Here is an 11,412-nt window from a genome sequence, read left to right on the forward strand (position 1 = left end):
AAGGTTTCTCCTGCACACAGGCGATGTACGTCTCCTCTCGCCAGTCGCCGCCTCGTTCAAAATTCAAAATGCTTTTTTCTCGTTGGTGTCTCCTGCACACAGGCGATGTACGTCTCCTCTCGCCAGTCGCCGCCTCGTTCAAAATTCAAAATGCTTTTTTTGCTTGGCTGCTAGAACTAAAAAGAAAATGGTTCCACCATTACATTACCACGAGACGGTCGTAATCATTGCAATACTTCAATGCATCTCAGGCTCGCTTGAATTGGAGTTCGTTTTTGTCCGTATTCGTTTTATCCCCACGACGTGCTAGGTCTCACCATTACAAACCTGAATCCATGGTTTTAGGTCCTATCAGATGTTTGATACCAATTAAAAGTAAAACTAATTGCATAAATGATGGCTAATTTGTGAGACGAATCTATTAAGCCTAATTAATTCATAATTAGCACATATTTACTGTAGTATCATCTGGGCTAATCATGAACTAATTAGTTTTAATAGATTAGTCTCGCGAATTAGCCCTCATTGATACAATTAGTTTTATCATTAGACTATATTTAATACTCCTAATTATTGTGCAAACATCTGATGTGATATGGACTAAAGTTTAGTCTTGATACTCACCCAAAGTTAAAAACTCATCACTAATAATATAGAAGCTATCATCACCAATGAATTATCACCCCCGGTTTGTTTTGAACCGGTGGTGAAAACATTTCTAGATTCGCGAACCTAGGCTGATAGCTTCTATAGCTCTATAATTATTTGGATGTCTAAATATTTGGTATAAGGTATCACACCTACGATCTCAAATGGAAACAAAGTCAACGGTAATGTTTTAGTACTCGACGACTTGCTGTTGTCTGGTGCGCTGGCTGTTGAGTCTGTTGCGCTGCTGGTGCCCAAGCCTGGGCGCTCCTGGTGCGTCCGCCGACCAGCTTGGCCAAACTGCATGCCAGGCTGTGAAAAAACCCCTGGTGCGGGTTCCGAAACCTGCGCAGGGGTTGTTGGTGGAGGACCCGCCGGCGAGGGGGTGCCGCCGCCGCAGCACCCGGCTTCTCGTTCTGGGTCACATTCGTCCCCGGGTTCCAGTAGTTCACCGTCGCCCCGTCGATCAGCGCTTTCCAGGGCGCAGGGAGAGTCGGGTCATCAGGGGCAAACCGAGGGCCCGATGCATCTGCGGCGGCCTCCTGAGCCGCCATGTCAAGCAAGATAAGAGTCCTCTTCTCGCCGCCTTCTTCTCCCAACGCCTGCCTGCCCCCCACCTATGTTACAACCATAATGCTCTTTGGCCCTGCAAATAAGTAAACGATTTTTACAAATCTGCATCCGAAAGGGACGGAATTTCATATCCGAATCGGCTCACATCCACCCCCAATCGCCCACGAATCCCGAACGAAAATCCAACAATAGCCACGAACCCACCGTGCCAAAAACCAATCGAGCCCACCAAAAGCCAAACCCCAATCTTGGTTCACGGTAACCCACGACGATTCCGTCACCGGACCATGGCGGACGAGCCCGCCGCCACCGCCGCCGCCGCCGCCGGGGCCACGCACGACTACCCCACCATCGACCCCACCTCGTTCGACGTGATGCTCTTTGGCACTGGGCTCCCGGAGTCCGTCCTCGCCGCCGCTTGTGCCGCCGCCGGGAAGACGGTCCTCCACGCCGACCCCAACCCGTTCTACGGCTCCCACTACACGTCCGTCCCGCTCCCCTCCCTCGCCTCCTTCCTCTCCCCCGACCCTTCCCCGTCCTCCTCGACCGCGGCCGCCGCCTCCGGTTCGCACACCGCCGTCGATCTCCACCGCCGCAGCGTGTACTCGGAGGTCGAGACCTCGGGGGCCGTCCCCGAGCCGGCGAGGTGGTTCACCGTCGACCTCGTGGGGCCCCGGGTGCTGTACTGCGCCGACGAGGCCGTGGACCTCCTACTGCGCTCGGGGGGCAGCCACCATGTGGAGTTCAAGAGCGTGGACAGGGGAAGCCTCCTCTACTGGGGGGGCTGCCTCTACCCTGTGCCAGGCGCGAGGAATGACATCTTCAAGGATTGCTGCCACATCAGCTTCTGCTGATGAGAGGGGAGAGGATGCTGCTGCTGCCATGATATCTGAGGAGGACCTGGACCGCCCCTTTCTTGAGTTCCTCAACCAACATGGGCTTTCTCCCAAGATGAGAGCGTAAGGGTGTTCTGAATTGGTCAAGTATGCACTATTTTTAGTAATTATGTGGCTAAGATTAAGTCCTTTGTGGTGTTTGCAGCGTTGTGCTGTATGCAATTGCCATGGCAGATTATGATCAAGATGGTCCTGGGCCTTCTGAGAAATTAATTATGACGAGGGAGGGAATCAAGACCATTGCTCTGCACTCCTCATCAATTGGGAGGTCAGTTGGCTTGCCTGAACCTTTTCTTGTTCACTTTGGAAAGCCATATATATTCTATTATGTAAATGCCTTGTTGATTAATCCGTATTTTATTTAGCTTTAGAGAATATATGTGGCCTGGCATGTGGAATCTTAAAAGCACTTAGCTGTGGTACTACAAGTCTACAATTTTACATCTTTCTTATGTTTTCAACCATACCAGGTTTGCTAATGCAGAGGGTGCTTTCACTTATCCTATGTATGGGCATGGTGAGCTGCCTCAAGCTTTCTGTCGCTGTGCTGCGGTTAAGGGTGCCCTATATGTAAGATGATCTTCACAATATATGTAGCAATGATTTTTACGCTCTAGCTTTGGCTATTGTTTCTTTAGTCATGTGACTGTACCATCTTTTGTCCCTATGATCTGTAATTGGTAACTTGCAATCTGATTGCTTATTGCTTCCCAAAACATTTAGGAATATTGCTGTGCTAGACCTTGGGCTTGGCAACTCTCTACTGGAATGGCATCCTGCACTTTATTTCTTCTTCCTTATAAGTAACTTGTGCCAATTCTGAGCAATCATATTTTGTGATTCAGGTGTTGCGGATGCCAGTGGCTGCACTTCTTATGGATGAGGTATGATGATAAACCAAGTTCTACGCTGGCCATATTCTTGTTAACTTTTTCTTCCTGATGTTTATCATACAGTGGACCATTTTGAAATCTATTTGAGCTATGTGTCATCTTTCATGCACAACTTCTGTTTTCATGTTTTTTTGTTAACAATTGGACTATACTCGGATATGTTTTGCAAATATAGTGTAAATATATCAGTGATTATTTTCTTTATTTTGTTTGCCATGGCAGAGGATGCATGCTTTACCTGCAGGGCTGCATTACCAATTCTTTGTTTTTTTTACAATTTTGCCATTGCTAACATGAAATACTTTGCTTATTGGATCAGGAAAAGAAGCATTTTGTAGGTGCCAGATTGGCATCTGGTCAGGATATTTCTTGCAAACAGTTGATAATTGATCCTTCATACAAAATTCCTACCTTGGATGTTCCATCTGATGATTCAAATTCAAATTTTCCAAGAAGTGTTGTGAGGGGAATATGCATATTTAGCAAGTCTGTGAAACAGGGTTCATCAAATGTTCTGGTTGTTTTCCCTCCAAAGTGTAAGAAAAACTATTCTATGTGTGTTTCTGCTAGGTTTCCTTGATGTAGCCATGGTGTTGTTGTTTCTCTTAGTTGACCCAGTTTCCACTACTGATTTAGCGCTAGAAGAGAAGCAGGTTGCAGCTGTTCGGCTTCTTCAATTGAGCAGCAATCTCGCAGTATGCCCTTCTGGAATGTAAGTTTTATATCCTATCATCATAGCATGCATCAATTGCAGTTTTCACATATACTTGTTCTAGGTTTCTATCCCCAGGAATAACCACGTTCAAAATTGCCATATAATATAGGCAAGTAACTTACCTGCAAGCTAATCTCACATGCAGGTTTATGGCATATCTGTCTACTCTCTGTACTGATGCCTCCGCCAGAAAGCAGTGCATCAGAAAAGCAATAGATGCTCTTTTCAGTCCACAGCCACAGGATTCAGATGGCTCCGAAGGCCACCTTGAGTCAACCAGTGAAAGCACCGATGATATGAAGCCAACACTAATCTAGAGCTGTGTGTATGTTCAAGAGATCACACAGGTGAATTTCTTTTTGTTATCATTATGGACTGTATCCATGTCCATTTCAGCACTGGTAAACAAATTTGCTACATATATATATGTTCTTTTTATTTAAAACATTCACTGTCCTGTCTTGCACTATCAGGGAACATCAACACCTGGTTCTTTATGGTCATGCCCCATGCCTGATGAAAACCTGGATTACAGGTTCATACTGGAATCGACAAAAAAGGTAGTGCATCCTGGGATGTTGCTGTTTGTTTTCTGAGGCACTCATGTACCTGCACTGGCAAATAGTGAAACTTTTACTAATCAGAATTGTTCCTGTCAGTATGAGATGGTTATTGAATATGGCAATTGCATGTTCTTCATAATATACATCAAGAGTATGCTTTTTTTTATGACAGCTTTAGAATGGTTGATGCTTCATTTACATCACTAGCTCTGTCCTGATGAATTCTTTTATGCTTCTTCTTTTGCAGTTATTCGGAGATATCTATCCTGATGAAGAATTCTTGCCTAGAAGTTCAGCTCCTGTACATGGCGATGATGACTCTGATTCCGCGGAATAAAACCATCTTTCTAGAGGTACACAAGTCTTTTTGCACATGCAATTTGTACTTGTGCAATACGTAGGAAGCTCTGCTATGGAAAATGAGTTGAACCAAATCAGGGTGAATAACCACCCTTCAAATGCACTGCAATACTTGCAGCCTTGGATGCCTGGAATCTCCATATAGTCTTGAAAACAAGGCCGTACCAAATGCAAAATAAAAAAGCTTAAATGCTTCTAAGAATCTGTTGTAGGAAACCATATATTTGAGCACTGAGTATTTCTTCGTATTCTGACAGGCTCTACCATTTGGCAGGAGAACATTATCGCGGAATGAAGGCATGGACGTATATGTAACGGTGACGGTGTTCCTTGGAGTTCAGAGTGCAAAAGAGCATCGCAAGGGGAGCATGTTGCCTTGATGAGCAGTTGTGCTAGATTTCCAGAGTGTAGGTGGCTTGCATAGGTGTACGGGTTATTGCAAGCCTTGCTGTATACAGGATGCTATACGGGATACATGCTGAACGCTTTGATATGGTTCCCCAATTTAAGTCGGTTGCACTAGCGTGGGGGAGAAAATGGATATTCATAGACTTTTTATTTCCTCTTGAGATAGTTAAACTGGTTACCTGATACGTTCGTGGTGCGATGTGAATACTCTGCATTCCCAGATCATCTTTCCTTGTTTTGAGTGTTTTTGGATGTTTTCGGGCAAACTTTTGGCCTGTACAGTAGAGTCTTCCCCCCCTTTTTTTTGGAAAACTGGCAGGAGCGTTGCCATATCATATAAGAAGAAGAAAGAATAGAACATGTTTTACAAGACTAGCAAATATGCCCATGCGTTGCAACGAGAGGGGGAAAAAAATCCTTACCTACCCTTACCCAGCAACCATGACCAAAACCTCAAAGATGACTTGATTTATGTCCCATATTAATTATTATCAAAATAGAATTCAATAATATTAGAAATTCATGCCTAAATAATATCAATTTTCTTTGAGCAAGATTAGGAATTCAGGCCTGAATAAAACAAACCAATAAAAAATGGCATGTGTTTTTAGTAATTGAGGACACACCATTTTTTAGTAATTCATCTTTTGCTGGTGAGTGCTGCTCTCGCCGTCTACCTCAAGCTCCCTTACATGGCCACTAACATCCCAAAAAGCTTTGGAGAGCTTGGGGACACTCCCCTCGAGTTCTTCGAGGTCCCTCCCATCCCGGCGTCTCACCTCAGTAGGGAGATGTGCGAGCGCCCAGAGAGGGACGTCTACAACGCCGCTCTGAGCATGTGTGCTTGAATGCCGGACAACACCGACAGCATCCTCGTGGACACGTTTGAGTTGTTAGGATGTGCTATACAAGTTTTAAATGTTACTCTTATGATGATATATGTGGGTAATTTGGATGCAAACTTAGGGACTACTTTGCATTGGCTCTCATAATGGATGAGGTGGGTAATTTATATGAAAAAATAGAGGGATATTTTAAATTATCTTCATAATGATAGAGATTGGTAATTTAGATATAAATAAATTTATAATTTATTTTGAATTATATTTTATAAGGACAAAGATGGGCTATTTGGATGCAAATTTAGAGAGGTACTGGATGGATATTTTTTATTGAAACAAAAAGGATCTAATGCTATTGTTGGTGATGATGGTTAGAGTCTGCGAAATCAAGGGCCAACTATTTCTGATTATTATGAGAATTTTTATGATTTGTCTTTTTTCCTAGCGCATCCCATGATAACTATATTAAGCCTCTAATTAGTAACGGTAAGATAAAATACTACTATGTTCATTTCTTTGAGAATGAAAATTAGTAGAGAGCTGGACTTGGAAATAATTCAAAGCTCATCCCATGATAACTATATTAAGCCTCTAATTAGTAACAGTAAGATAAAATACTACTATGTTCATTTCTTTGAGAATAAAAATTAGTAGAGAGCTAGACTTGGAAATAATTCGATGGAACTGAATAAGATATGAAAATATAAGCAGCAACCAACTTATTTTATATTATTATTGTAGATCATTGCTCAACAATCGACCATTACATTGCATTGACATAACTCTTTCAGTTTGCCATGGTTGCTCCTATATATCTGCTTTTCCTTCCCAACAACAATGCTTGAGGATTCACCATATATGATTGTCACGGAAGAAGATATTTTAACATCGGCCTTGGGTTAATTGGCTTGCATGCTACTGTATGTACGCGGAGATGAAGGCATGCTCCTTGCTAATGGCCCTCAATCCAGACCGTAATAACCAGACAAAATAAACCCACCGCCTCTCCGCTCTGGATGACCTGCTGTATGACGCTTCGATTCTTCAAGAAAATTGAAATAAAATTTGGGATGGAGGGAGTAATAACTTAGAGTGATGTTTTAATAAATTTGATGTTTTTTGTTGATTATGTATGCAAATTTTAATTCTTGAGAAGTCTCATTTCTAGGCTCTAGCGCTACCAAACGTCTGAATTATATTATAACACAGAATGATATTATAGTATTTAGTTTATTTATTCCTATAGTGCATTTCTCGTAGTTTTTCCTTCAAATCAATATTCCACTACTGAGCATTGCGGTCTTATTGCCAACTTTGTAATTCAATATTTACTTTATTTCTCCTAATTCCATTTGTCTATTTTCCCATATAACTTGCAAAATCAATAAATTCTAGTAAATAATTAGATTTGCAAAATTCTAGTAAATAGACCAACGTCTTACTAGATTTTAGTAAATTATTAACACAATTCTTGTAGTTCATATATATCTATATATCTTGAAAGTGATTGATGCTACTAGATTTTTTTTTGAGCAAAGATTGATGCTACTAGGTGGTAATTTATTTTCTCTTCTTTTCATATTTTTCTTTGCATACCTAACCTTTCAAAATCAGTTCTTTGTTCTATATATTGACACGATGCACTTCATTTTCTTCAGCTCTTCAAGCTATGCATCCTAAATTTTGTTCTAGATATTGACAGGATGCACTTCATTTTTCTTCAGCTCTTCAAGCTATGCAGCCTAAATGAGCAGACCGTGCCACTGTCCTTTCTAATTGATTCCTGTGCATTTCTTCCATAATCTCCAACTGAAGTTGGAATGTCGAGTAAGACGAGTTTCTCCTCCCCTGCTTGCTTCTACAATGAGCTTGCATTGGATGACAGCCGCGGCAGAGGGGTGAAACACTGTAGCAACAGTGTGCTGTGGCTGCAGCAGCGCTGAAAAGAAGGCCAGCCAAACAGATGACCTCTGCGACGGGATCCTCCGATGTCAACTTCACTGTGACGCTTCTTTAGCATCAGTCCATGCCCAATGGCCGAAGCATGCCACTAGATCATACGAATTACCCACATGATACAACATTCCTGGAACCCATCAACTTCGACAAATATTCATCAAATATACAATTAACCTACTGCCAAACACGGCGGTACGGGGCACACCGCACGGCTTACTAGTAATTTAAAGAAATGTGAACGTACTATGCATTTGCAAACATTATATAAACATCTCCCACAACAATACAATGATAAAACCCTAATAGAAATTGTTTAACATCCATGAATGTGAAAAGAGTTCACCAGATCGCATCACATTAATACATCATAGCAGTCAACAGCTCGGCGGGATAAATGGTTCCTAAAAAAGTCACATAATAGTTCAAAAATCAAACCTAAATCAACACGTACACTAGTAGGCTGCAACTCAAACTCCACAACCGCAGCTGCCTGAGACTTCTTGAGATGCGTGGCATCTTGCATATGCTGCTGCTCAGGCTATCTCCCACCAATAGTCAGCCCTTGAAATAAAAAATAGCTATCAGCAAGCATATTTTTCTATAACAGACTGAATTTTCTCAAATATGGAAAATTTATTTGCATTAATAATAATCATGCACTGACAACCTGCTCCTAGATGTTTTATTCTTCCACTTGAGGTTCTGCCCCTGCAGGTTCTTCAATTCCCTTGGAAACAATGGTACTGCACATGCCAAATAAAAAAAGTTAGATAATTGAAGCCAATTTATTCAAATCAAGAATAAAAGTAATCTATTCAGATGGACAAAGTGACTAAGTGTCTACGCACATGTTAATACGTAATATGCAATGACCAATTTTTTGAAGAATGCAATTCTAAATATTTCATTTTTGAATGGTTTTATCAAATACTAAGAAAAATAATACATGATACTTCAAATTAGATTATTCTTTGAGTTTAATCAAATATGAGACAGATACTACCTTTTCCATTTTTTAAAAGTATCTAGTAGCTCCCAAACAGTCCATGCTTGCCAGTGTCCCTGATCAAGATATGTTATCCCCACTAGATCACCAGACAAATTGAACAATGGTGATCCTAAGTAAGCGTACTCATGCATATCGCAATCATGAAATAGAACTCTGCAACAAACATCTCTGTTTATTGAAGAAGAAAAACATTATTAATTTTATTTAAACGACAATATTACATAATGTGATAATATATGAGAGATCTTACATTACTGAACCTCTGCAATAACCGGTTGGTGTAATATACCCTTCTCTAGGGAAAACAAATGAATGAACAGGATCACCAACTTGAACAGACTGAGTCTCAAACCTGACTGCTTTTATATAGCCATTTTCACTTGGCTTAGCAGCAAATATATAGAAACCTCCCGCAGATTTAATGGGCTTACGAACATCAAGTTCTTGTTCGTATCCTGTAGCGTTTGGGAAGTTCACTACAAATCTTTTTTTCATCCCAAAAAATTTGGAATTCGCTGCTATGACAGCAGACCCATCATCTTCTATTGAAAGAATAATGCCAGCAATAACCATAAACCGCTTGTCCTCCGGCTTCGGCTTCCAGTCAAAAGATATACGCACAATTGACTTACGGACCTCCTGAATAACTTGAGGGTGTTGTTAACAAGAATTAAAAAAAAACAGAAAACCAGATAGGGATTAGGTAAACCATCACAGAAAGAAGCGACGGACCTGCTCCATGAAACAAATACGAGCCCCGGCGCCAATCTACGGAAGAGGAGAAGGGAGTGAGGATGGCACCGGCCGGCCGGCGCAAGGTAAACAGGAGCTGCTCGCCGCTGTGAATACCGCCTCCCTCCGCAGCGTGCCTTGGACAGGCGCGGGATGGCAAGGGGGCAGATCGTGCCCTCGGAGATCACTGAATCAGCCGTCGATTCGTCATGCGGCGCTCGTACTCTTGCCGGCTTCAGGATCCGCTCCTGCCCCCGGGAACCTCGCCCTCCAAATCCCGCCGTGCGCCGTCCTGCAGTGCGCCTGACGGCGCTGGATCTGAAGGACCAGGACAGGGATGGCACAGGCAGGAGGATGAGAAACGGATCCGAGGATGATGGCCGAAGAGCAAGGCAGCCGCCGCCCGACGCCCACGGCCCACCAATGAGGAGCTGAGGAGCAGTCAGGGAGGAGAGGGATGAGATTCTGTTGAGGGGTTTCGTGTTGTAGAGATCCCGACAACGGTCTTCAACAAATCTGCCCCTACCCGGATCTAGGGTCTCCGACAGTGAGCTAATACCTGTTTGTTGATACGAGGGGCTAAACTTTAGCAGTGTCATATCGAATATTCGGATGCTAATTAGAAGAACTAATTATAAAAACTAATTGCAGAATCCTATGCTAATTCGTGAGACGAATCTATTAAGCCTAATTAATTCATCATTAACAAATGATTACTGTAGCACCACATTGTCAAATCATGGACTAATTAGGCTTAATAGATTCGTCTCGTGAATTAGACTCCATCTGTACAATTAGTTTAGTAATTAGCCTATGTTTAATACTCCTAATTAGCATCCAAACATCCAATGTGACAGGTGCTAAACTTTAGCGGGGTGTATCCAAACACCCCCGCAAATTCAGAGGAGAGAGATTGATGGTTCATTTTTATATGTTAAATTTGACTACATTTTATATAAAAATACATTAATATTTATAATACATAATTATCTATCATTAGATAGATTGTTGAATCTATTTTTATAATAAATTTAATTAGAGATATAAATATTGTAAATATTTTATACATATCTAGTCAAACTTAAAAAAGTTTAACCGGCATAGGTGTACGGGTTATTGCAAGCCTTGCTGTATACAGGATGCTATACGGGATACATGCTGAACGCTTTGATATGGTTCCCCAATTTAAGTCGGTTGCACTAGCGTGGGGGAGAAAATGGATATTCATAGACTTTTTATTTCCCCTTGAGATAGTTAAACTGGTTACCTGATACGTTCGTGGTGCGATGTGAATACTCTGCATTCCCAGATCATCTTTCCTTGTTTTGAGTGTTTTTGGATGTTTTAGGGCAAACTTTTGGCCTGTACAGTAGAGTCTTCCCCCCCTTTTTTTTGGAAAACTGGCAGGAGCGTTGCCATATCATATAAGAAGAAGAAAGAATAGAACATGTTTTACAAGACTAGCAAATATGCCCATACGTTGCAACGGGAGGGGGAAAAAAATCCTTACCTACCCTTACCCAGCAACCATGACCAAAACCTCAAAGATGACTTGATTTATGTCCCATATTAATTATTATCAAAATAGATTTCAATAATATTAGAAATTCATGCCTAAATAATATCAATTTTCTTTGAGCAAGATTAGGAATTCAGCCTGAATAAAACAAACCAATAAAAAATGGCATGTGTTTTTAGTAATTGAGGACACACCATTTTTTAGTAATTCATCTTTTGCTGGTGAGTGCCGCTCTCGCCGTCTACCTCAAGCTCCCTTACATGGCCACTAACATCCCAAAAAGCTTTGGAGAGCT

At 41.7% G+C, this 11,412-nt stretch overlaps 1 protein-coding gene and 1 pseudogene across 2 annotated transcripts; one reads left to right on the forward strand and one right to left on the reverse strand.

The window, feature by feature from the left end:
- The first annotated feature begins 1,067 nt into the window (after window positions 1-1,067).
- LOC101766281 lies at window positions 1,068-5,278 on the forward strand (annotated as a pseudogene).
- Window positions 5,279-8,080: 2,802 nt separating this feature from the next.
- Window positions 8,081-10,092, reverse strand: LOC101765185. Of its 2 annotated transcripts, none has more exons than XM_004973141.3 (5): window positions 9,599-10,092; window positions 9,117-9,505; window positions 8,861-9,019; window positions 8,525-8,600; window positions 8,081-8,418 (listed from the first exon to the last, which is right to left on the reverse strand). In XM_004973141.3, exons 1-4 carry the CDS (start codon window positions 9,605-9,607, stop codon window positions 8,540-8,542), a joined length of 618 nt encoding a protein of 205 aa, XP_004973198.1. In that variant the 5' UTR covers window positions 9,608-10,092; the 3' UTR covers window positions 8,081-8,418; window positions 8,525-8,539. The 2 variants fall into 2 exon arrangements, with proteins under 2 accessions (XP_004973198.1, XP_004973197.1); XM_004973140.3 differs by having other exon boundaries at window positions 8,861-9,034; window positions 9,599-10,091.
- Window positions 10,093-11,412: the final 1,320 nt, after the last annotated feature.

The sequence above is a fragment of the Setaria italica genome, chromosome VI, assembly GCF_000263155.2.
Source record: "Setaria italica strain Yugu1 chromosome VI, Setaria_italica_v2.0, whole genome shotgun sequence".
Taxonomy (NCBI): domain Eukaryota; kingdom Viridiplantae; phylum Streptophyta; class Magnoliopsida; order Poales; family Poaceae; genus Setaria; species Setaria italica.